Source organism: Rhodnius prolixus, unplaced genomic scaffold (genome assembly GCF_049639745.1).
Source record: "Rhodnius prolixus isolate KJV_2025 unplaced genomic scaffold, Rpr scaffold_4, whole genome shotgun sequence".
Taxonomy (NCBI): domain Eukaryota; kingdom Metazoa; phylum Arthropoda; class Insecta; order Hemiptera; family Reduviidae; genus Rhodnius; species Rhodnius prolixus.
Window position 1 is genome coordinate 43,300,958 of NW_027411614.1, and position 25,121 is coordinate 43,326,078.

The 25,121-nt window shown below is 32.9% G+C and overlaps 1 protein-coding gene and 1 long non-coding RNA gene across 6 annotated transcripts in view; one reads left to right on the forward strand and one right to left on the reverse strand.

The window, feature by feature from the left end:
• The window catches only part of LOC141455724 (uncharacterized), a 29,040-nt gene extending 5,433 nt beyond the window's left edge, over nucleotides 1-23,607 (forward strand). For 2 of the 3 annotated variants that reach the window (XR_012459415.1, XR_012459413.1), the window contains exons 3-4: nucleotides 22,380-22,598; nucleotides 23,308-23,607. This is a non-coding gene — a long non-coding RNA (uncharacterized lncRNA). Of the gene's footprint in view, nucleotides 1-21,648; nucleotides 21,786-22,379; nucleotides 22,599-23,307 lie in introns of those variants that run through there. The other variant, XR_012459414.1, reaches the window with a different exon arrangement.
• Nucleotides 460-17,377, reverse strand: LOC141455722 (centrosomal protein of 104 kDa). 3 transcript variants are annotated; one of them, XM_074131015.1, is made up of 18 exons: nucleotides 17,109-17,377; nucleotides 12,164-12,328; nucleotides 10,643-10,875; nucleotides 10,405-10,558; nucleotides 10,067-10,278; nucleotides 9,779-9,975; nucleotides 9,261-9,404; nucleotides 9,050-9,164; nucleotides 6,786-6,994; nucleotides 5,970-6,107; nucleotides 5,179-5,310; nucleotides 4,455-4,527; nucleotides 4,219-4,359; nucleotides 3,656-3,789; nucleotides 3,219-3,460; nucleotides 2,042-2,164; nucleotides 1,500-1,542; nucleotides 460-1,369 (listed from the first exon to the last, which is right to left on the reverse strand). In XM_074131015.1, the coding sequence occupies exons 1-17, from the start codon at nucleotides 17,146-17,148 to the stop codon at nucleotides 1,523-1,525; spliced, it is 2,472 nt and encodes an 823-aa protein (XP_073987116.1). In that variant the 5' UTR covers nucleotides 17,149-17,377; the 3' UTR covers nucleotides 460-1,369; nucleotides 1,500-1,522. The 3 variants fall into 3 exon arrangements, with proteins under 3 accessions (XP_073987116.1, XP_073987114.1, XP_073987115.1); XM_074131013.1 differs by lacking the exon at nucleotides 1,500-1,542; XM_074131014.1 differs by having other exon boundaries at nucleotides 460-1,542.
• Nucleotides 23,608-25,121: the final 1,514 nt, after the last annotated feature.

Below are 25,121 nucleotides of genomic sequence, written 5' to 3' on the forward strand. Positions count from 1 at the left end.
CTCATTTGAATAAGTTTTTGTAAGAGGGTTGGGATTGAAAAGTTTAATCTCTTTCTTTCTTCTTTATTATTTTTTTATTTATAAAAGATACTTCGTCTAGGTGGAGTTGCCTTGCTTTTTTTCGAAACTGTTACGAATTTACTACTAAGTTTCTTTCTCTTAATTGAGATAGTAAATCAGAAAATGGTGGTTGAGACACTAATCCAGACCTCGCAAGCCACAATTAAGAATAAATAACCGACTCGTGTTTTGAACTTAAACAACTGGATAAAAACGTTCGAGGTGGGAAACCTATGATCTTCCATTATATTGCTGATTGAATTTCTTTTTGCCAAATCCATAACATGAACGGATTTTCTTTTTTCCTTATACACACTGTAATAAAAGTTTGGTGTTAAACCAACATTAAGGATGTCCCCTTTTACTCATCAAGACGTCTCACAGTGTCCTCATAATGAGTCATCAAATCAAGGTCCGATAGTGAGGGTGAGAGGTTTTTTTTTTCTTTTTAACACCGGATCTTTGCTTTTTTTGAGGATTTGAAAAGAACAAAGTTAATTTGAAATCAATTTCAATTAGCAAAGCCAGGAACTGCGTAAGATTCTAGCGTGAGAATGTATTTAGTTCATCTTCTTCATATAAAAAAAAAAAATTGATGGAGAAAATTCCAGAATATGGGTTCAACGCTTTATTTTAATATATCAGAATAGAATTCCACGATAACGAAAAATGCTACCACCAGAAATTTGTTGCTATATTTGGACTGGAGGAAAAAGATTGATGATGACGGTTATAGAATATAGTATCATCCCTAATATTTTCTTTAAAACTCGCCGCCGGATCTTTTCAAAATACCAGTTGTTAGTTCAATTGTACAAGTGAGAAACCAATTATTCAAAAAATCTTAAAAATAGATCGATTTCTAACTTCGCAAAATGTGGGAGTGCAAAGTCACATTTAAAGCCTTCAGGTCTTTCCCTCTTTACAAACTTCGATCTAAGGGATTAAATAAACAACTTTAAGAAAGAACATATGTAGAACAACTTCTTCAAAAATAATGATCTATTTAACAAATCAATGAAACTTAAGAACAGATTAGGAAAAAAAAAACTTCAGTTTCAAAAAGAAAATTGGTGTAAGTTTTGATTCATTGATTTTGAAATCAGAAGTGCTTAACTTTTCGTTTTTAATTAGACTTACTTAATGGGACTTAAAAGCATTTAACAGTATTAAGCTTTTCAAAAAGTTCGAAGAGTTATTTTTATCAAAACTGAAAGTTTTTTTTTCACTCTAGTTTGACAAATTAACTAATTCTTTTTAAATCAATGGAAGAATAACGATGCTGGCATACCGGATGGTGTTGAACAACCTGAAAAAGAAAGTGCCCCTATGGTGTCTGTTCCGGTGACGGAATTACACATTGGCTGGCTTCGGGAATATGTAATAATCATACTAGTCAATTGAAATTAAGTTGATAAATTACTGATTTAAATAAATACCTTGTTTCGGAATTATAACTTATCTATCTTCTCCCAGATATATCTAGTGTATGGAAAAAAAAAAAAAAAAAAAAATTAGCTTGAAAGTAACTGATTTTTTTTTTTTTAAATAACTTTGTACAGACATAGTTCTTAAGATGGTGGGTGAATATGCTTTCTTGGAGGTAAAATTGAAACACCTCTTTTTGTAAGTTTCAGTAGCCGTTTCACTTCATTAGTTCTATTGTATGTTCGCAGAGAGCAAAAGTATTTCTGTTTGGATGGGTTTTAGACTTCTGTTCCAAAGAGAGTTTTGTTTTAGTTAACATGGTGCAGTTTTTAGCCCATATTTCTATCACTTACAGTATTTAAAGTAATTTTGTTGAGTTCATCCTGAATAATTATGGAAATCTAATGGATTACTTCATAGAATTCATTATACAATGACTATCTGGATTCCATACTGGATTAGCATACATTTACAAATGCCCCAAAGCCAGACCAATAGTTTAGCTGCACACTACAATCTTCTAGTCTACAGTAAAACTACGTGTACGACTGACCGGAGTGCACCATATATTTAGCACGGGGGTGTTTAGGACATCTTCTAGGTGTCAGCAGATGATCACGCCAAGATATATCCGAGTTTTCAACGGGAATCCGACAAAATGGACAGCGAGAATTGCCTAAAATGAAAGTAAAAACAATGAAATTCTTTTTATAACATTTTATAATAAAATTATAGATTACATTTCTCCCTACAAAGTAATTCTTACTGTTTAAAGATCTATTGTGCTTCTCACAGCATAGGGATGTTTGATAAATTTTTGTTAATAAAATGATGTCGTCTGTAAAACGAACAATGGGTGAATTTGAGTTTAAGATAGGCTGGTGTCAGTGCATGTTCACATCGTAGTGCTAGAACATTTGCAGCGAGGCCTAAATACCTTTGAAGCAGTTGCCAGTCTTCTTAGAGGACTCAAAAATCTTGGGATTCCAATCAATCTTTAGTAGTTTAAAGAAAATAGCCACCTACCGCTATCTATAATCGTCGAGTTACTTACAATAAAGGGTCTTTCGAAGTCCAGTGCTTTGGTAAAAAGGAATGAATTTAATCACAGGGGGTGAATTGAAAGGGATTACATCTTACTCACTCTAAAAGAGAAACAACAGGGGTAGGAATTTGCTTTCTTTATTCCAGAATTGCTTGGAGAAACTTATTATTTGTCGCGTGAATCGAGTAAATAATCAAATCACCAGAAATACATAGGTAGATGTTTTAAGGTTTAAAAAATCTAGTATGGAACACATGATTTAGTTTTGGAATTCCCATGACTCCTAATAGAAAATTAGCGATCAAAATGCGTCCAGCCCGTTAGTACCACATCAACGAATGTTTTTTTTACGCCAAAACAACTCGGAACAGTTTTCTTTTAACTTGATACCTGTATAAGTTTAATTTTATTCACTTTTCGATTACGATTCTTCACAAGAGCAATTAAGAATGTTTTTGTCTTTTATAGTTTTCGTTGGCATTAGGGATTAAGCCCTTATTGGCTTAGACTGGAGAGATTCTCCCTCTCTCTTTACTCGGTGGCCCTTCCTTCCACTCCAAGTACACGAATAGTCATCTTCTTACAGATGGAAGAACAGATGTTAGGAACAAAACTATTTTTATAATAACGACTATTTTTATAATTCATATTTACATTAACAAAAGTAAACAATTTTTCAACAAACCTGAACAATCTTGAACATGATTCTCGAACATATCCACAGATATAGCTTCATTACATTTTTCACAACCTCTATAAATAGATTTAAGTTCACAATCTCTCAATAGATGTCTATGTACTCCAGTCACTTCTAAAACCTCTTCACAGTGTACACATCTGGTTAACATGGGACAGAATTTCCAGTAGTGTATGTTAAGTCCTTCTTCAGTAAAATTATCGCATACTTGTAAACAAAATATACATTGTCTGGAAAAAGTGAGAAATACAAAAATTAAATGGATGGCTTTCTCATTTCTGGTAAGAGGGCTTATGGTCTAAGCTTAATTACGTGGAATTGCGTTGAGTCGTGTGAATGTTCGTAATCGATTTTTTTGAATATTATTGTTCTCTACTATTATTATTATTAGTAGTAGTATTGGTATTTATTATTTATTTACTCACTTATTAGTTCCGGGCAAAGAAGATGGTGTATCTAAGACTCCTTCGCAGGCAGAGTCCGATACCGCTTCTTCTGGTAGATTTGTCGCCGCATAACAACTAACTGACGACTTCAGAGCTGGCCTTTCTCTCTTTACCTTTGAGTAGTAAATCAATATTAGTACTTAAGTTCCGAACTGGTTCAACTCTACACAAACTTTTCTATATAAATTTGCTATTTAAAACAACTATATGTGCTAAAGGAAGGTAAATTTGGTGTTTAATTTAGTGAAAAAAAATCTTAACTCGTAAAATTTTTCGTTTTAAATATCAGGGATCTCACGCCATCCTACTAATTCAAAAATACATAAAATAATTATTAATTACAACACTAAAAGTTATTATAAAAAATAAATTTAACCTATCAAGTGTCACTTAATTTTTTAATGTTCTTCTGAGGTCTAGAAATTCTGACTTAGATCTTAAATAAAACATTAAAATTTAGTTTTGATTTTTTTCTCTCTCTCTCTACAGCAATAAAACTACAGACTAGTTTGTGTGTTTTATAAAATTTAACATTAACTTACCTCCAAATCGATTTTATCGAATTCTTTCATAAGCTGTCGATACAGCAGATTCCTTCTGGTGATGTCATCATCAGGTGGTAACTGTTTCCTAACTAATCTTGGATTAACTCGATAAACTAGTATCAAAACTCTTTCAGATACCTAAATAAAAATATTGTATATTATCAATACTATCACTCTAGCTAAACTAGAGAATTACACTATGCAACTAATCAAGTATATTCAGATCGAAATACCTTACGAACTGCTTCGGCTGGATGATGCAATCCTGATGCTCCGAATTCTGCCAACGTTCTGCATGTCATTCCGCTAGTAAACATAATTTAATTAAAAAATAGAATTGCTTAGAATTAATTTTATGTTTTTAAGTTGGATGTGAACCATTTTTGGGAGGGGGGAGGGTTGGCTAATCAGGGAGGGCAATTGCAAATTCAAGATTGTTTTAGTATCCCACTTTATTTTTAAGACTTGAGGCTACAGACTTTTCTGCAAAGGGTCCTCACTAGCTAACTGAATACAGTTCCTAATCAGTCTTTCCGTTCCTAATCGGCCCATACGATGCCTTTGGCTAGTATGAAGGATTTAACGATACTTACACAGCCTCTTGAAATAATCACCATGCGAATGACTAAGTATCCCTCGAAAACCAAATGATCTGCTCGCCTTGAACTCAGAGATTCTTGCGACTATTGATGATGACTTTAAGTCTGTATGGCAAGCTTCTTAAGCTATCTAATCGTACATTTCTGTCCATCTTCCCTTTAGCTGTCCTTGTGATACCCAACATTAGCAATTTATGCTTCCTAGGACTTGGCTGAGGCTGAAGGGCTGGGCGAAGTTATACGAGTATTTAATACAGCCAATGTGTCAGTCGGATGACATTCATCTCTTCTCACAGCGACTTGTTAGCAAGTAATGAATGTTTACTATTTTCTTAAAGAAAGAATACAATTTAATTACCTCTGTTTATCGTTCGATATTCCCAAGCTGAGTATAAGTTGCTCGACCATCTCCAGCCTGGATAGTGCTAATCTTGGATGCGTACTGGTCGTGATGACCCTAGTTAAGTGGACTGGAATAATGTTCAATTTCCTGGAGAAAGATAACCGAAACAAACTCTGGATAAATATTTGCCATTATAAATAAATGTAAGAAATTTAAAAAGGAAAAAGCTAATCTTATGAAGATTCTTTCAAACAATTTCTGTGGATAAATCAATTTTCACTCAAAACTTGTTTAAAACAATTTTTCAAAAATTTAGTACTGGTCGTAATGGTGGCCTCTAATTTTAAATTCAACACGAAATATCGTTAAATTGGTCTTTTTATTTTTCAACCTTTATTTAAGTCGTTTTTGTGGTTGATATCTTAAACTCTTCTCGAATCTGGAGATATCATACGAGATCTCTTTCTTGAGCAACCTCAAGACTCTTGAAGAAATCCATTTTATTGCTTACCATAGTGCTCTTAATTTTTTTAATCCGCCTCAACATCTGTGTACTTTTGCGTTCTAAGTCTTACTCAATACAAAGCCGATCTCCGGCCAGTGTTCTCTCATTCTCACATTCAAACACTGTCCATCACCGGGCTATTTCTATTAGATAGCTTCTAGGAAGTGAAATATAACAGGAGCTAGCTATAAGATAGTCCAGGGGTAATAATCCTTTCCTTCTATTTAGTTATTTAATGCTAGTAACAGCTACTAGATATATAAAAACTCATGAAGTCTGAAATAAATAAAATTTTACTAACCTTAATTCTGGCGCATGCGCCATACTAAGTATTGTATGAACAGCTGTATTATGCACCCTTGGTGTGGGATCACCAGATTTTAAAAACAATTCTGGTAATAATTTTTCTACACTCCGAGTAAGTTCGGACGTTGTGATCCTGCAATAAAAAATAATTTCATTTGTAACTAGAATTTTTAGGGCTTATTTTTCCCTTATCTACTGTTTTCCAACTACAAAAAATTTACTTAAGAAGCTTTGTGGTGCTTTAAAAAATCGGTAATTGCGGTAATTTTGAGGCTACTTGAGAAAGTAGGCTTATTCGGGCTCAAAATAACCTTCATACACTTCAGTTTTACTTACGTCACGAAAAGTATAAAATAAAACATTACCTAATTAATAGAATTAAAACAATATAGGAGCTTATTACAGAATGACTTAGTGATTAAATTTTGCAACACACGAATCTGGGATAACTGTTGTACCAAAGTTATGTAAAAATTACTTCAATTCAAACCACTCACTTTCATTTGCATTTGTTATCAACCTTTCCTTCAACCGTTCGCGATGGAATCGTTCAATAATGGAACGAATCGCAAACTTTATTAATTATTAGTATTAATCTATTAAATTAATAGATTATCGGGTTGTTATTGTATACACTTGCAGATTAGTAGATAAGTAAGTAGATGTTTAGTTCTACTAGACACGCAATAGATTCGTGAAATGCATTCTTAGTATCTTAACTTATTATCTTATTCTTCTTAGTATATTAGAATGACGTGTTGTGTTATAATAGCTTTTAATTTATCATATAAAAAAAACATTGACAACTCACTTAGCGCTAGTGTACTTGTTGAACAGCTGTGTGACCAGGGTGGCTGCCAGACTGTACACAGATATTACTTTATCTCTTAACGCTCTATGCAGTAGAAATGTGGTCGCTCTGAAGATTTTATTAGTCGTCTCTTGGCTTTCCAATATGCATTCTAAATCTCGTAAACCGTCCTCTTTATCGGAAAACTGTCTTGAATAGAATTTCTCCACCTTTATTTATTTAAAAAAAGAAAAACAAATATTTTTATAAATACGAATATTACTAACTCAATTTGACTGTAGATGGTATAAAACATTAAGGTTTTTACGTAAATATTTCTAAATGATTCACTCACTGATATCTAGATCGGAGAAATGTTCGAAACTTTTTTTTTTCAATTAATCTACGAACAATTTAATACTCCCGTTTTATTGAGCTTTTTTATAATTAAGGATGATTATTGCAAGCTTATCAAGATCAAAGATAACAATAATTAATCATTTAAAAAAGCTCGGGAGTAGGGAAAGAAAGCTGCTTTAAATGTCAGTGCGTCCCATTTGACTGATTGCAGCAGTAATTTTGAAAGTGACATTTATTAACATAGAACAGGTTTTTAGGTCATGTTGCTTATGTCGTCCCAAATAGAACTTTACATTAAAAGTCATACTTGTATATATTATATATATATTTAATAAAGTTTCAATCCACTTCTGAAAAAAATTTATTCTAGTTTCTTACTAAGTGGTGTGCATTTCAAAGAAAGTTGTCGTTTGTGTGCGTAATGTTGGGACCTCAAGATTCTGACAAATAGTTACCGGTACAGGGGTACAAGGGCACCCAAGAACCCAGTAGAGGTGGTTAGCCCACATCTCATTTAGGTTGTATGACCTTTATTTGAAAAGGTGGGCTTTACTTTTTAGAATCTCTCTCTCCCCACCTCTCTATCCCTGACTTCCTAGCGCCACGGTCTCCCTCTTCCAACTTAAATCCTCCTCTCCGTCCTCCCATTGATAAAGAAATAAAAAAAATAAAAAGATAAAGTCGACAGTTCCAAACACAAATCCCATCCTGGGTTACACCTTACAGAATCCGACCTAAACCTTGGTTACATTTAGCAGTTTCCTTCTCCTAGACTTCCTTGAGTGATCACCTTTACTACAGTATACGAAGTCTGTCTCCCCAGGATGCAATTTAACGTTTTGCCCAGAACGGTACACATAATAAACAACGGATTCCCCTTGTAGAGAATCAAAATACAATCCAGGACTTGATCCACTAAAGATTTACAATAGTATTTACCAATCCAATCAAAAATCTCTCACCGAAAACCATTTCCAACCGAAATTCTTTCCGACCTAATTTCTATACTCCCCAATCAGCCATGTTTGTTTTGAAACGTCCAAATTTGACTCCAAGACTTAAATTTTTAGTACTGAGGGCCTCGTTAACCGTCGCAGTGCTAAGAGTAACCCTAAATTTAAAAACTAAATTCTACAATGAACAGAAATTAGTATGGGTAATTTTAAGTAATCCAAACCATAATAACAATAACATCGTTTTTGTAGACAAAAATAATGAAAAAGAAAGAGAAAAAAAATCTATCTAAATGGAGGTTGATCAATAAATATTCAAATTAATTAAAATTTCTATACAGGGAAGGGATTAGCTATGAGGTTAGCATACTGGACTCCCACGCGGAGGTCCCGGGTTCGAATCCAGCAGCTGACCCTTAGATTTTCTCTTCCTAGGAGCTTCTTACAGCTCACTGTCCGGTGATGGACAGTGTTGTCTGTAACGAGAGAACACTGTCCGGAGGCCGGCAGTGCACTGGAAAAAGCTCCGGGCGCTAATGACCTCAGCTGTTGATGCGCAAAAAAAAAAAAAAAAAAAAAAAAAAAAATTTCTATACTTGCTAAGAATTATTCTGCAGATATTCAAACTTATATATTAATTTTACCTTTATTAATTGATGACCATAGAGTACTAAATAGAGAATGCTAATATAAGTGAATTCGATTAAAAAACAATATTAATTGAGTAAAAAAATATTTGAAAGGTTAACTACAAAAATAACTAAACTTATCAGCTGATTTTTTATGCGTTCACACTAACACTAAATTCTAAAAAAAATATACAAGCTTAATTTTTTAATCAATACATTGGAGAAAACAGCTGATTTATTTATATTTTAAAAGATACTACAAAATTTCTTTTTATAAGTGTGCGTCCTTTGCAAAACATACACAAGATTTTTCAAATAAATTAATCAAATATAATGGACTTACTAAGGCAATTCCAAATACAGAAATTGGCAAAGAGGCTTGCTTCTTTTCACGTTCGTTCATTTTTAAACAGGAAGGATGTAGGTTGGTCGTTGTTTCTTTGACTTCGCGATGAATACTGATAAAACAATTGTTTTTTTTGTTTCATTATTTCTTTATCTTGAATTTTTCTATTTTATTTTTAAATCTACAGAAATTATTGTGACAAACTTACTTCCTCTGGGCTGGTATAACTCGTTCATCGTAAGCTTCATAGCTGTTCCTTGCCGAAGACGTTGGTGTTTGTTGCTGTTTTCCTTTCCTTCTTAGAGATCCAGTTCTTACTGGCGTCACTATTGCCGGTGTTGGTTTAGTGGTACTGTAAAAAGAAAGGAGATCGTTAAACTCTACATATGTATTTAAAATTGATTTTTGCAAAACCCTAGATTGGGGGGAAGTAGCTTAGCCTCTTCTTCAAGGCTTTGGGCGTAGATGTAGGATCCCAAAAAGGAGCACGCACGCTGACATTGTTAGAATTCGCAGTAGCAGTTTTTTGGGTTTCCCACAGGCAAAGTAACATATGTATTCCTCTACTGGGTCATTCAGAACAATGTACGATGTCCTTATTCAAAATCAATGTCAATTATTCGCCATGGTTCCTTATCAAATTAGATCATAAACTAAAAATGGTCGGTGATGAAGGAGAAATTAAACTCAAAATTAAGACAAACTTAATGAAAGGCAATGACAAACCTTGGAGTATAATGCAGGGGTGACAGAGGGCTTTGGTACATATTTGTGGTCGAAAGACTATCATGCATTTGTTCCGCTTGCTCCAGGACAGGACTCTTACAGCTGGCCGCCACTACAGTTGTCGCCGGCATCTCTTCGGAGAGCGTCGTATTGGAGTCGGTAACATCCGAACTGGCTGCATCATTCTTGGCCACCACCTAAAAAAAGATGAAGATTTTTTATTTCTAGATCGATGCTTTAGAAAATGAATAATATCTGTGAAGAATGGTGAAGGCAGCAGTCACTTACTCCAGATTCCTCGAGAAGATCTGTTACAGCCAGATTCATATAAGTCTCTTGTCTCAGAATGTCCATCTGCTCTTTCTTCCGATTTGCTCGGGTATAATCCTCATTGGCAATGGCATGCTGTTTACCAACTTCAAGTCGCCCTAATTTTTCACCCACTTCTCTTAAGGTCATCATGGCTGTTTTAAGTCGGCCAGCGTATCGAAATCTTTCAGCTAGGGAAACAGATAATCGATTGGAAATAGCATGTTCCAGAAATAATACACAAAGTAATCGATGTTCTTTGCAAATATGTCTACCGATTTATCCACAGTTTTACTGATTGAAAGAAAAATAATTACATTTAACAGCCTCTTCTTTCTTGACTTCCATCTGTCGTATAATTCGTGCCACTTCCTTATCCACATACATCTCAAAGGAGAGATCATCGAATAGCGAAGTCTCGGTAACTTCATTTTTCTCTTCACCCAGTAACTGTACGGCAACAAGACCTACCTGCAGGAAATTTAACAGTATTAGCTCATTAACTTGGATAATAATATGTATATTAAGAAAATTTTTCAAAGTCCACCCTCTTACCTGATTGTAAATATTGTGCCCGTTGCTATGGTTACACTGAAGAGATAGTTTTACATAACTGGTTTTCTCACCAGCTGGTATGGTTATACTTTTTAATTCTCTACTTCTGAAACCACTGCCTCTATTATCGCCTAAAGTTATGTAACCTAAATAGTCAAATGGTAAATTTAATATATCATCTTCGGCTAGGTCAGCCAGTGCATCCGGCCCGGTCCATAATTCTATTCTTTCCGCTAAAACACCAAGATAATAAAACCATTATTATTATCAGAAAAGATAAAGTATGGCAGGATAATTATAAGGGTATTTTAGTTAGTTAATTGTGCATTAAATGTGACAAGACTACTTCAATATCCGAGAAAAAAAAATAGATTCCACCTGCCGATGTTTGGTATCGATGAAACTAGACCACCGCAGATCAAATCTTTATCCTAAGAATGAATTGGCAACAGAAATACGTACCTCCTCAGCGGTACCACATATTTTTGGACTTCATGTAATCCTACGAGTATTCGTCCAGAACAACTTTACAACATTTTATCACGCATTAACTCGTGTCCCTGAAAGAATGACAGTAGGAGGCTTTCTAAGAAAAAAGCGTGCGCTAAGTAACCTCTCCGATAAATTTAAAGAAAGCCAACAGGAGTCTGAGACAAGAAGATCGTGCTAACTCTTCAACCTATGTAATACTGGAATGTGTGAAGTATAAATCGCAGTGAACAGACACCATATTCCACAAGGAGACCCAAATTCTGGCTTATGAAGATGATTTTGATATCTTAGGTGGTCCTTTAATGAAATAAAAAACGTATTTCTTAAACCTATCTAAGAAGATAGGATTGCTTGTTACTGACAGTCCAATATACGTACATACCATCTTCATTAAGGAAGAACTTAATATTAAGAGTTAAGTATCCCTCAGTCAGAAGAGTGGTTTTTAGAAAATAATCTGTTTCAGGTGAACAAAGATCTTAAAAATGCAAGAGCTGAAAGTTTATTTCTATTTGGATCCACCAGAGGGGGTCCAAAATGGGTTGTATTTAAACATGGATTCAATTTATGCCACGTCTATTTCTTAGGGTTGAAATTTTCTTCAGCCAACAAATGTTTCTTGTGTGTTCCAGTTAATCTGTAACGTCACATTTCCTTTACTAGAATAATTATAAATTATTGACGGAAGCAAAGAGAATCTTCTTGAACTACCTCTTTACTAGTTCCTGTGTCGTTCACATCACATTGTTTCTATCTTGGCGCAACAAGTGTCCAAATAAAAGGAAATTTATTTTATCCCTGTTCGCACCTCACATCCCCCATTGAATTCAGGTTGAACTAGAACTTTTCCCAAGGGGAGAATACCACACCCCTCTCTGCCGACTGCTGTACAATTTCCAATAATTTATCTTGTCAATCTTGATAAAGCCCTTCATTGAGTGGTTGGTACCCTTCAATCTGCTCATAATAAATTTATGCTACTTCTATTTCATTCATAGCATTCGTCTAGTCTAGTACATTCATACTTACGTATAAGATACTGATGGGCTAGAATTTGAACTTGGGTCAATATCGTGGGCGTATTTAATTTAAATATCAATTCTTGTGGATACAGGCAATCTTTAGCGCTTTGCCAGCCTCTCACTGTAGGGCCGTGGTCATCCAGTTCGGATGCTCGAAACTTATCATCTTCACCTGGAAAAAAACACCAAAAATTGGTTAAATATTTGTGAGTGTAGTCTGGAGAGATCCTGGTCTAGCCTAAGTAATTGGAGAATGGAAATACCTTTCAAGCATCTCTTTTAAACAAGAAGTCAAACTAAAGAGTACAAAGTTACGACCGTTAAAATATTTATATTTTAATAATTAAAAAAAAAAAACTTAAATGGGCGTTAGCTATACTATTGTTGTGTATGCTTCAGAGCGCATTGAATAGGAGAAGAAATGCAAAAAGTGGGAGTCTCATGATTTGAACTCTTCGTTTAGGAGTTTACACTTCACTGCATTTACGCAATAAAAGGTCACGTTTTTTGGATCGGCTTGTAACAAACATTGGATCCTGTAAGACTGCAGGAAATGTTCTGGATAGCTAATTTGGTAATCGGCAGCTAAGTGTCCATCCGAGATTTATTTATGACAACCAGTCAAATCAAACCTGTCCAGAAAATCGTAAGATCGAAACTCCCCAGAACTCTTGCCAACGGATTATCACCTGTTTCCTAGCAACGACATTATATTCTTACTGGTAGAACCTTCACCACTGAGGACCAGTGGCAAGTACGACGGTCAACGAAACTCTTGAATCCTCCTAGGACCTAACTTTAACATTGTCGGATTAAATCGAGTTGTTAGTTTATAGTTGAAAAAGAAGTGCTGATGCTGATTGTTTCAGTAATACTCATTTAGAATTTAAATTTAAAATTATGATCCCCCGCTATCTGGGTATTGTTGCAAAGAGTGCAACAATGACTTAACTTGAATGGACAGTGAAACTAATCGTAACACTTTTAATAACCATTAACTCTGTTCTCAATTTAGAGCATGTTAAAATGTAAATTGCAGTGTCAATTACACATCTCCACGACTAACAACTCTGAACAATTACAATTACACATACATTGTCGAGAAGTAATTGCATAAATAAAAGAAACTCAGAAATAAAAAAAACAGAACGTCTGTTTAAGATTTCCTTCAACCCTTTTACTGAAATCTGTAAGTCTGTTAGTCGTTATACCTTCAGACATGATGCGGGATATAAATAGCTACAGAAACCCCCATTTAAAATCACTTTCACTGGATTATATCTAGAGATTTATGGGGTCAATAGGATATTATCAATAAACTAATCGTTCAAAACCATTGATAAAACAAAATGGACATTATAATAATTGTTGTTGTGAATATTATATTTAGTTGTTACACAATGTCTGGAATGGAAGCAAATATGTATTCACTCCTGTCCCACAATCGGCTAAAAAAGGGTTACCCTGGAAAAACGTCTCACATAAAAATGGGCGCTTGGGTCTTTGGTCCTGCAAGGGTGTGAAATAGCACACAATTCTCTCTTATTACTGTTGTCTTATTCATTTCCTTCCTACAAACTCTAAGTTTATAAAATCTTACATTAAAAACATTTAATTTTCTTTTTAATAATTGGGAAACCTTCTTTCTCGTTCGCTTTTCTAATTTAAGGAGAAAAACAAAAGATTTGCATGATCTCGAGTGTAAATTTATTTATTAATCGTAATACTTCTCTCGATTAGGAAAATAATTAGTAATCTATTCAAAATTAAACGAGAATCGGAGCAAAGGCAGGTGCAGGTTAGGAAAAAACTAGTTACAGCAAGATTAGCTTAAACGCTACGTGTGACAGAAACATTTAAAAAGAAAATCAAATTCTCTAAATTTGATTGATGAATCGAATTCTTCTATCGATAATCATCCGAAACCATGAAGATTAAACAAAAAACATGCATTGACGGATAAAAATAACGATATGAAAACATGCAGATCCCAGAACTACCGGACAGTTTTAATTAAAAAGTGCTTGTTTTGGGGAGGTTTTTAATTGGAGTAACAGAAATACAGTGTTTGCCAAATATTTTTTTGGTTTCAGTTTTGAAGAGATCTGTGACAAGGGAGCCATTATTCTCAACGTCATACCTAACGTTTTAGACGTAAATAAAATCCATTAACAAAAATATTTTTAATTTATTACCTAGTAGATAATTTTATTTATTTGGATTGCAATATTGGGTATTTCTCTCTGAAATGTTTGTTCATAAAACCTCCAGGAAATACATTGCAAAACATAGTGCAATAGTTCCTAATTTAGATATCTAGTTCAATACAATCCTAATCCTCTGACAGCGTTAACTCTATTTCTGTCAAACGATTTAAAGACAAGAAAAATACTTTCTATCGTTTAGTATAATTTTGTAAATTCGTTAAGATTTTCTTTGTTTAAACTGTAAAAATCAAGAAACAATACGATTTGGAATTTAAATTAAGTTAGGTAATTTATTGGAAATGCACATCGGAATCAATTCTTTCAAAACTTAAACATCTCCATCATAAACAAAGAGTATCAATATTCTTACTGAATTTGGATGATTCGAGTAGAATTAAAATGGTTACTTTTAAGTAATTCAAAACATAGAATAAAACAAAGGTCAGATTTTTATTGTGAAACACAGCTGTGGTAAATTAATAATACGTGGGAATCAGAAATATTCTGATGAAAAAAGGATGTTACAAACCTTTACTATAATAAGGAAGTAGAAAAACTTAAATAAGTAATCTAATTTCCGTTTTTCTTAGGAATAGACATGTCTGCAAAAAAATAAAGGACAGCTCTATTAATAGAACTTGTCGGTTAATTTACTGTTTTACAGCAAGCATCCTAGGAAGTACTTGCGATTGTGCCATATTTACGAAAATTCATTTTTGACTGGAACTAGGTCTTAACGACCGCAAACTGAAATTGTTAAATTAGATAACATAGAGGAATAAATTTAAGCTTTACTTTACGTTTTAATCTAAAATATTTTCTATTATTAAATAGAAGGAAGCATTGCCCTTGCAGGAAATATCGATATAGAGATCCTCAGAGTCAAAAAAAAATTCAAAAGTCAAAGTTCCATTGCAAAATTTCTGCAAGAAGGTCATTACTTGTATTTGTAACATAAGACTTAGTTTAAGCGTTATTAAATGTCTAACCATTTATTATTTCAAGTTAGGAGAAGAACGTTATTAGTTCGCCGGTAATGCTCCCAATAAAGAGCTCGATAGAACTTCAGGATCGTTCCCGTACTACTGGCGCAGATTGGCAAGATCACACTCGCTTAACAAAAGTAATCAAACGCCCTTTAGTCGAACTCGTAAACCTAATCCGGAAACGATTTTAACCTTTAACCTAAGTTTTCTTTCCTATGCTATTTTCTAGGACATTACCTATTTTGGAGATATTGGTTTATTACTTTATTTTATTTTTTTCTCTCAGCCATTTATCCACTCCCGAATATGACTCCATCTTTTCTTTAGATATCTTATAATCGTAGTACCGCGATATTAACGCACTCACGTTTATTGGAAACATTTGTCGAGTCGATCAAAAAGAGTGCCTCTACAATGGGTGGGATTCTATCTAAAATTTGAAGGGTTAGGTAGGGTGCTAACTGCATAAAATTTCGGGTTAGATGGATTGCTAAAATTCTAATTTTGAGGTAAATAACTCAACCGAAAGTCCCGCTTTTTATAGATTTTTATTGAAAAACATTCCCTAGAATTGAGAAGAAATCTGTTATACTAATTTCACTCCTAGATCCACATCTTGGATTTGAAACTTCTTCTCAGCAAAATCCTGTTTAGACTTCCCTCTAAGAAGATATCATTTAAATGTTAAGAATTTTCTTATCCCAATTTTTAATTTAATATTTAAGGAGTTATGTTTATTGCTAATTCCTGAGTTAAAATATAATTCTTCAACTGCAATTATCACATTATTATTATTTGAAAATAATTAGATTTACTTATTTACAACTATTTGTATTCGTATAACTTAAGTTTAATTATTCCTAGAAAGTCGGTTTTAGGCTACTTCTGAGGAGGTAGACGTTAGACCATGCAAAAGTATCATTTCAGTATATAGTAAGGCTCCATGCTAAAATATGTTTGTAAAAAATGAAATGGTTTGAATTATTGTAAATGTGTTACTTTGAGTATTTTGGAACTTTGTTTTGGCCTTACATTTTCGTTTTCAGTGTATCTTGATTTTTGAAGGAATTCTGAGGAGGTTGCCTTAACATTTATAGTTTATTATTATAGGTAATTTTACTATTAAAGTCAACTAATAATTTCTAGAACGTCCTAGAGGTTTTTGTTATAAGAGAAGACCATGTGAAACTTTAATAGATTTTTTAAAACTTTTTAAAATATTAAAACCTAATTAATTATAATACAAAATTAATTATCATTATCATAATAAGGGAAACCCACTTAACGTGGTCACGTAATTAGGTGGTAAAATATTAAAATGTGTTATCCAATTCCAAGGAGGCCGGCTTTTTTTCATGTGATATGAGACCGGTTACGATCAATAGTTATGTGTTTACATGATAAGAAGTGTGGCGTTTAAATGGTAAAGAAGTTGACATGGCTATATAGGATAAATTTTTTTCTGGGGCAGTTTCTGAGAAGAATCTATTGGTGAGCACTCTTGAATGAATGAAATGGTGACAAATTGATTCTTTAAAGAAAGAGTGGTACTACTCTTAAGTACAACAGAAATTCATTTCTTTCTTATTAAACACATAGTATGTTGAAGGCATGTTTTGAGTTAAATTTAAGAAAAATTGATAGCTTAAAGCCTCGACAAAATCTGGAGACATATTTTACCTCTAAAAAAATATGTACAATTGTATGATACAAGCTTTTTATTTTAAATAAATTTAAAATAAATAAAAAAAAAACCTACCTGACGCATAGACAACTTTAAATTCAACTTTCTTCGGCATATTTTCTTTAAAACTTTAATTTTTAAGGAAAACATAAGAAATAAAATAAAGAATGAATATAAAATATAGAAAATAAACGTCCTTCAGTGTGTTTTACAAGACAATAACATTATCACAGATTACTGGTAAGAAGGCCCGGCCTATCTTATTTAAGAGCCCGTAACCGAGACAAGAAAGAGACACCCACATTTCTCAGTTCTACATACATATTGTCTTGACAGTATAAACGCCGGACGATAGCACATACAGTATAAATGGACATGTAGTGCTATAAGGTCAAATCAATATTGTTTACTTTCCTTGTCGTAAGGAGCGCTGTTAAGCATGCCAATTTATCATTTAGTTTTTTATTTTTCTTTTTTTCTTTACTAAATAGTGCACATTTTCTTTCTATCTATTTTCTAATAATTGCATTCTAAAGGTAGAAAATTTGGTCTGAGTCTGGTTACTGAAAGATTAATAATTAAGGTCGATTTAATCAGCGATAGCTCTATTTATAGTAAGTTTAGCTTTCAAACTTGCACCCATTTACTGGTGACGGTTGAATGATTAATGAAATTGCAGTTTGGAAACTTGTCCAGTCTTGGAACTGAGCTTTTATTAGGAACAAAAATCTTTGTATAATTACTGAATAATAAGAGTTAGCTGACTTTGAATGAAATTTTATAGTTGTTCAAGGAGTATAATTGTACTATTTAGGCAATTAGGGAGCCTGCTACCGAAAGATATTGACTTCATTAGATCCATTTTAAAAAAATGTAAATAATTGAACTTCTAACCAGGCGATTTTCTTAAAAATTAACATTTTTATTACATATTCATTTAATAGATTACTTTTTATTACTTGAAATGCCATATTAAATGGTTACCCAACCATTCTTCTTCTCTGAGAAGTGTACTAAATCGAATTTGGCTAAAAATACGTATCATATAAAACTGAGCCTCTAGTTGGCGCTTTTAATGGAAACCTATTACCAAACATCTATGGACAATGTCACACCTGGATATTCTGAGACTGCACCCTTCCAAACGGAAAACTTGCTACCATTTTCCGCAATTTTTCTAAGCGTATTTTTTTCCGAATCAGCTTCAACTATAGATTTGACAAAATAAAAATAAATTACGCCCTCTCTCTCTAAAATTCTCATAGTTATTACTTTAGAACGAACATGTTTTTAATAGGATGTGATATTCGTTCGTTTGTACAGCATCATGAATCGAAGCCACTCACTGTTCTTGAATTTTGTGCCAGTTATTGTAGCGAACACTCAAGAAGTGACAGTTGCGTGTTTGATAGTGAACAAAAGTTACTCCGCGCAATACTTGCAACGTCGCATTACACGGTCTGTGCGCACATGTATAAGAGAGGCCTATGGAGAGGTAGGAAGGCGGATACCGACCGGAAATAGGTTGATATTAGATGTGATCTTAATACTTACACTTTTTAGGAGTAAGACGAAATTAAAGGCAAGAAATATTTTAAAATTTCTCTTTAACGAAGTGTATTAATTTTAGTTTGAGATCACCTCGCCATTCAGTTGATCTATTTGTGTTACAATAAGAAATAAAAAAAAAAGGTGATTAAAATACCATAAAAATTAAATTCATAATTAATAACTATAGGAAATAATATTTTTTATTTAGTAAAAAAAAAGAAAAAGTAAATCTCCCCAGCGGGGAATCGAACCCCGGTCTCCCGCGTGACAGGCGGGGATACTGACCACTATACTACCGAGGACTTGTGGAAGGTAGGTGAAATCGTACCGTTTATAACTATAGATCAGCCATTTAAGCGTAATGCACTTGTTTAACTGACAACATGAACACGAACATTTAATCTTTTAAGAAAATCTAAGTAAATTCACTTTTAATTAAATTGGAATTTAATCAATTAAAACTTTTTAATAATAAAAAATTAAGATTCAGATTAAATAAACAATTTTAATTGATGGAATTAAATTTTGAATAGGATTTTTGTCATTGAAACCTGTTGAAATATATAGCCATAATAGATAGTTTACTGGAGGTGTAATAAGTCATAGTTTTAACTTGCAAAGTGTTAACTTAATGTGTGTCTGAAACAATTACTCGCAAATTAACTGAGCAATGTAGCCTTACTTTCTGGTCCAGGAACGTTCTACAAAACGAGGTTCCAACCAGAGTAAAATAGCAAAGGTGAAAAAGAAGTAGCTCAAATTACTTACTTCTCCAACATGGAGATGTGAAGTAGATAAATTGACAAAAAATTGACTAACTAATGCGGTGAAAATTAAGTTTAGTATGAGTGAAGGTGGGCCTCTAAAAGTCTAGTGAGTCATCCCCATGGTTAAATGTGAGTGTATGGTGGATGATATAGGTCTAACGAGTCTCGATCATAGTTAAATGTGCGTATAAGGTGATCCTACATATGTCTAGTGTGTCACTAGCGTGGTTAAATACGAGTGTAAGGTGGACCTATATATGTCCTGCAAGTCTCCAACATGGCTAAATGTAAGTGTAAGATGGGCCTACATAAGTCTAATGAGTCTCCAACATGATGAAATGTATGTGTAAGGTGGACCTATATAAGTCTAGTGAGTCGTAAAAATGGTTAAATATGAGAGTAAGATTGTCCTATATAAGTCTATTGAGTCGACAACAGGTTTAATTATGAGTAAGATAGTCCTATATAAGTCTTGTGAGTCTCTAACTTGATTAAATATGAGTGTAAGATAGTCCTAAATAGATCTAGTGAGTCTCTGGCATGGTTAAATATGAGGGTAAAATAGTTCTATATAAGTCTAGTGAGTCGTCAATCTGGTTAAATGTGAATGTAGAAACTGCATTTGTGTTTACAGAAATTGCCACTAGAGTTCTCCACCGGATGGAGTACAAAGTAAGCTTACAGCCTATTTAATGGCGGCTTACAAGTCTACGATATGCCCATTTCTCTTTTATCTATTTCACGATTAAACAATACAAATTCTCGACTTTTTTGTTTCTGTTAACGATAATTAGGTAAAACATGAAGTGTTATTCCAAAAGTAATATCATTTATCGTATTTTTAAGGGAATTTTTTTTTCTTGCTTTAATCGAAAGTTTATCAAATACCTATGGGAGAAATGTTGAGAAAAAAATTTTAAATTAGTTATTTCATTGAAATAATTGAGTTCAAAGTAGTAGCCAATCACAATGCAGTACCGTTGCAGACTGTGGGCGGGTCATGCCCACCTCTAGTGTAGTCACGCCCCGTCCAATGAAAACCAGTTATGGCTGATCAAAACGTATTAACAATGGTGGTTCCATACCTTTCACTTATTTTTCTAAATATTTCATTATTTTCTCAAATTTTATTAACTTTTTTTGTGATTTTAGAAATAATATTGATCTTACTTAGATATTGAGAAAAAATGCAACCAAATTATTCGAAAAAAAATATTATTCTCAATTTCCAAGAAATTTTTCCAAGAAAGATCGTTTTCGAATATTTTTCGCCAATATTCGACAGTTTCACTTTACTTTCTCATGAAATATAATTGAATTTTTTGTAATTTAGAATTGTTTAAATAAAAGATGAATTTAATAATTATGTTGATAGAATGCTCCACATTCCCTCTGAACCAAGTTATTAATGAGAAAAAAGTTACAAGCCAAACTGACATTTAAGCTTAAGTACGCCATTAGATCAGCTTCAAATGAATCCGTTTGGCAAATTCAGGCAGTCCGGTAAAATGCCAGTTCGCTTTAATTAATATGTGGTCTTCCTATTTACGGTAAGGGACTCTTTACTGAATAAATATTTTGAAGATGAAAATGGCCAGCATAAGAGTCTGTGACATCTAATAAATTCTAAACAAAATTAATGAAAATTTAATGGAGCAAAATTACATAAAGGATATCAATTGTAATAAAATGTCAAATACCTGCTTTTTCGAACGTTTCTATAGAACTGTAATTACGAACTGTGAATGAAAATTTGGGTACTTGCTGATTTGTGTACATTGTATGGTTTAATCAACCCTCAAACTTAACTTTTTTAAGAGTAAGTTTTTGTTAAGAAGATTTTTGTATTTTTTGGATAGTTCTATTTAGTTTCTTACTCGTATGAATGAACATCTCAGAATATGATCTCTCTGCGTATAGTTTGCTTTTATATCGTGCAATATAACAAATCACTTACGTACCCTCGACCTTTTTCAACTTATAAAAAACTTATCATCGTTTAACTAAGGAGAAACTATATAAAATTCCAGACAAATCTAAATAAAATAAGAATTTTTAGAATTTTAAGAAACAATTATAATTAACCAACGAAACATGGTTAAGAATTTTATACGTTAGTAATAAACTTGTTAAAAATAAAGTTAACTTGCTTGAATTCAAAATATAAATTTTAATTATTCCTAACTTTTCAATATGAAATCAGTAGAGAAACTAAATAATTTGTATTTTTTTTTAATTAATGTGTTAAAGTAAAGAAGTTTTTCAAATATGTAGATGAATAATTGACTTCTTAATGCCCTCTTAGGTTATGTTGTGGATTAACTTTTGAAAACAGTAGTTAACTCCATCATCGTTAGGTTATATATAAGAGTATTGCTTGGTTATCAATTTAATTGGGAAATTAAAGTTTACTTTAACAATTGGTGCATTTTATGTAAGAGATATTTTTCTTTAGTTTATTTGTATTTTTTTAAAAGTTTCAATTGTTACCAGTAATGCTAAAACAACTAACATTTACATGTATCTACGAGTATTTTCTTTGCTTGGAAAGTTATGACAGTGTGAAAGAATTATTAATGGAAAAACATTTCTTTAAACAAGATTTGCTTTTATTATTATTATTTTTGATAATGGTATGTAGTAATTTGTATTCCACATACTTTTTTTGGTGTTGGTTTTTATAAAGAGCCAAATCCTCTGCTCTTCAGGTGATTTTAACACGAACTTCCTTTAGCCTGAAATTTGTAAAACTCCTTTTAGTTTGCTTTTTTTTGTAGCTGTCAATGTTTGTGCACAGAACGTGCTGTTTTGGGCTACGTTTTTGTAATTGGTACATCATTAACATTCTTACATACCTAACATTGAGATTTTTTTAAGAAAGAGATTTATAGTAAGAGACGGATCCTCAAAATCTCCTCCTCTAAGTCCCACCACCTTTGTAATCACGTAAGGGGAATAACATTATTATAGGGGTGCTTCTTATCACCACTATCATAAAGTCGTTGGCTCTCATAATTGAATGTTACAGATATTCCGAGATATTGTAACTGGAAGATGTTGTACATTCAGATAATCTAACCCTGAAGGAAGATTTTATGGTCAAATGTCTGCCGATAATATAAAAACTGGTGTTTGCGATGAAGCAGGATTTAAAGTAATGGATGCGATCGCGAAGAGGATACCTCCTGAACAATCCTTAAGGGAACTGTAATTCTGCCACAGAAAACATTTCAACTGTTAAATTAAAGTAAGTAATGTATATAGTTGTTACGAAATTTACATTTCATGTGAATTGAAATAATATACGATGAAGCTGAACTTTCTATTCTCAGTTTCATTTCATTGAAGTGAATAAAATTCAAAACACTAATCGATGAAAATTGGCCAATCATTCTTTTTTTCTTTAAGTTCTGCCTCCGTACTTTAAGGTTGCAACCTAGTTCATATCCTCAACATTTTTGAAGGCCGGCTATTCTCTCCTGCCAGTAATCTAACCATATTAGTCTTGATAAGGTTGCATTCTCTATTTCCCTATAGTTGCTATAACAAGTACTTTAGATATACTTACTAAATTTTCTTTTAAATATGATTTAGTAGGGGAACTGTTAGATCTACATGTGACGAAACTTGGTTTACCGGTTGGAATCTGTGAGAACCACCATGTATCCTAGCTTGGTCCTGAGAGAATTATTAGTAATTTACAATTATCCAGCATTTTTCAGCTAATCTATTCTTCTTGATACCTCCTTTGATGGTAAGAGGTGACAATTAAGAATCTAAATGTAATTTATAAGTACTTGGAGCTTTCTGCTGTTCTGAAGTAATTTTTGAGCAATGTTTTCAGTAGAAATAGCAAAAGTTGCAGCCAAAGAGAAGAAAATTTTTTAAATAAGATTTAGGGTGCTTCTCATTTCCAGTGTTATTAAGTCGTTAACCTTCATAATTAAATGTTACAGATAGTTCGAGACATTGAAACCGGGAAATGCTGTAAATCAGCTAATTTAATTCTGAAGGAAGCATTTGAAAGTCAAGATGACAGCCGATTAACAGAAGTTGGTGTTTTCAAAGAAGCAGGATTTTTAGAATACTGGTTTCAAACACAAAGAGACTTCCTCGCGAGCATTCCTTAGGGCAAGTGTAAATCTGCCAGGAAAATGTTTTAATCAGTTAAAGTTTGTTATTTACAGGAGTTCTTTTATATTCGTTTTCTCATTTTACTATATATGAAATAAAAGTTGGATATTACTTTTTTCAAATTATATCCCATTTAAACCCTATAAAATAAATAGAAGACGTAAAGAGTGTTCAATTATGGCAGTAGTTGATTCTTTCAGTCATGGAAGATAAAATCAAATCATACTTCAAATCTTAGAAAAAGGTAAGCTAAATTAATTATAATACTAGTTATCTATATCAATAACTGAAACCCTCACACCGACGTACCCAAGTACATCTGAGGGCAGCAAATATTCTGCTAACTCACCGTAGTACTCTCCTCAACGAGCAGATCCACATTAGTTTAAATCAATTAAGTTTATACTTGGAAAAAAAAAACTCTAAAATTAAGGTCATCATTATTTTATTTGTTTATATAATTTGCAGTAATTTATTTGTTCTCTTATAGATACAATTAGCTCATTTCAGTTAAATTATAAAAAACAAAAAATTAAAACTACTTTGTTTCTTCAATAGAAAACAGTCAGTATTAATTTCTTAAGAATTGTAAATAATCACAAAATATAATTCTAAAACATTTACAGAGCAAAAAGGAGATGTCTTCTTCAAATTGTATTCAAAAGTGCATCACGTAGGGTGAAGGGACCAGTAATTGACTGCTTAAGAAAAAATTCGAGTTTAAGGTAGAATAACTTCCGTTATTTTGGCTACAGGTGAAGGTTGTAAAATTGTACCGCTCCAGTAGGATGTATTTTATTTTATTAATATTTTAAAAGCAGTAAATTCGATCTTTATGTCAACCAAAAATGATTTTTTTTGGAAGTATGTCAATGACCCAGTAATTGACATACCGAATTTTCGGTGGAACCAGTGTTTGACATGGGGTGGGACCAGTAATTGACATACAAATATATTCATGAAACGACATAAGATATGCATTCAAAATCACTTTTAAATCTAAATAAATCACCTAAATCACTTTTTCAATTGGATTTATAACAAAAATCAGTCTTATTCATAATTCATTACAATCAGTTTTTAAATAGGCAAACCTAAATAATCTAATATTTTTCAACATTACGCTTTTTTATGCAGTTTTTGACGATCAACCCTAACACAACTCTCCTACTGGACAGTTTTAATTAAGTCCCCAAGCCAAGACAGGTAATTTGAATAACAGCCCTTACTTTCAATAGTACCAGGGAGATATTAGCTAACATACTTGTTAGATCGTACAGAATGTCTGTCGGCTCGCTTTTATCTCTTTCTCTCAACTCTTCCGCTCTCTTATCCTTCCAAGTTTCCGCTAAATATTTTGTTACTTAAACCTTTTTTGGGGAATTTTTTTTTGGTTCTCACTTTACCAAACTCTTTACTTCCGATTAGACTATGTGGTCACATCCTTGTTTTATCCATTCCGCCTATAACGTTGCTACTGATGGCATCTACGTGTCTTTGGGTTCGAGTTGTTGGTGCTTTCTAGTGAACAAAATTTCTCCTACGCTTCCCTTCTTTTGGAGCGCTTCGCTAATATTTTCCACAATCTGTGCTGCCAGTATCATTTGCTTCGAAACCAAACTATCTGAATGTAATT

Bases quoted from the DNA above. Each gene is read 5' to 3' on its own strand.
- LOC141455722 (XM_074131013.1), bottom strand. From the start codon at position 17,148: ATGCCGAAGAAAGTTGAATTTAAAGTTGTCTATGCGTCAG. The intron at 10,279-10,404 runs GTAATTATTTTT...CTGTTTCCCTAG, and splicing joins GAAAGAAGAGGCTGTTAAAT to CTGAAAGATTTCGATACGCT. The intron at 4,360-4,454 runs GTATTTCGATCT...ATTTTTATTTAG, and splicing joins CAGCCGAAGCAGTTCGTAAG to GTATCTGAAAGAGTTTTGAT.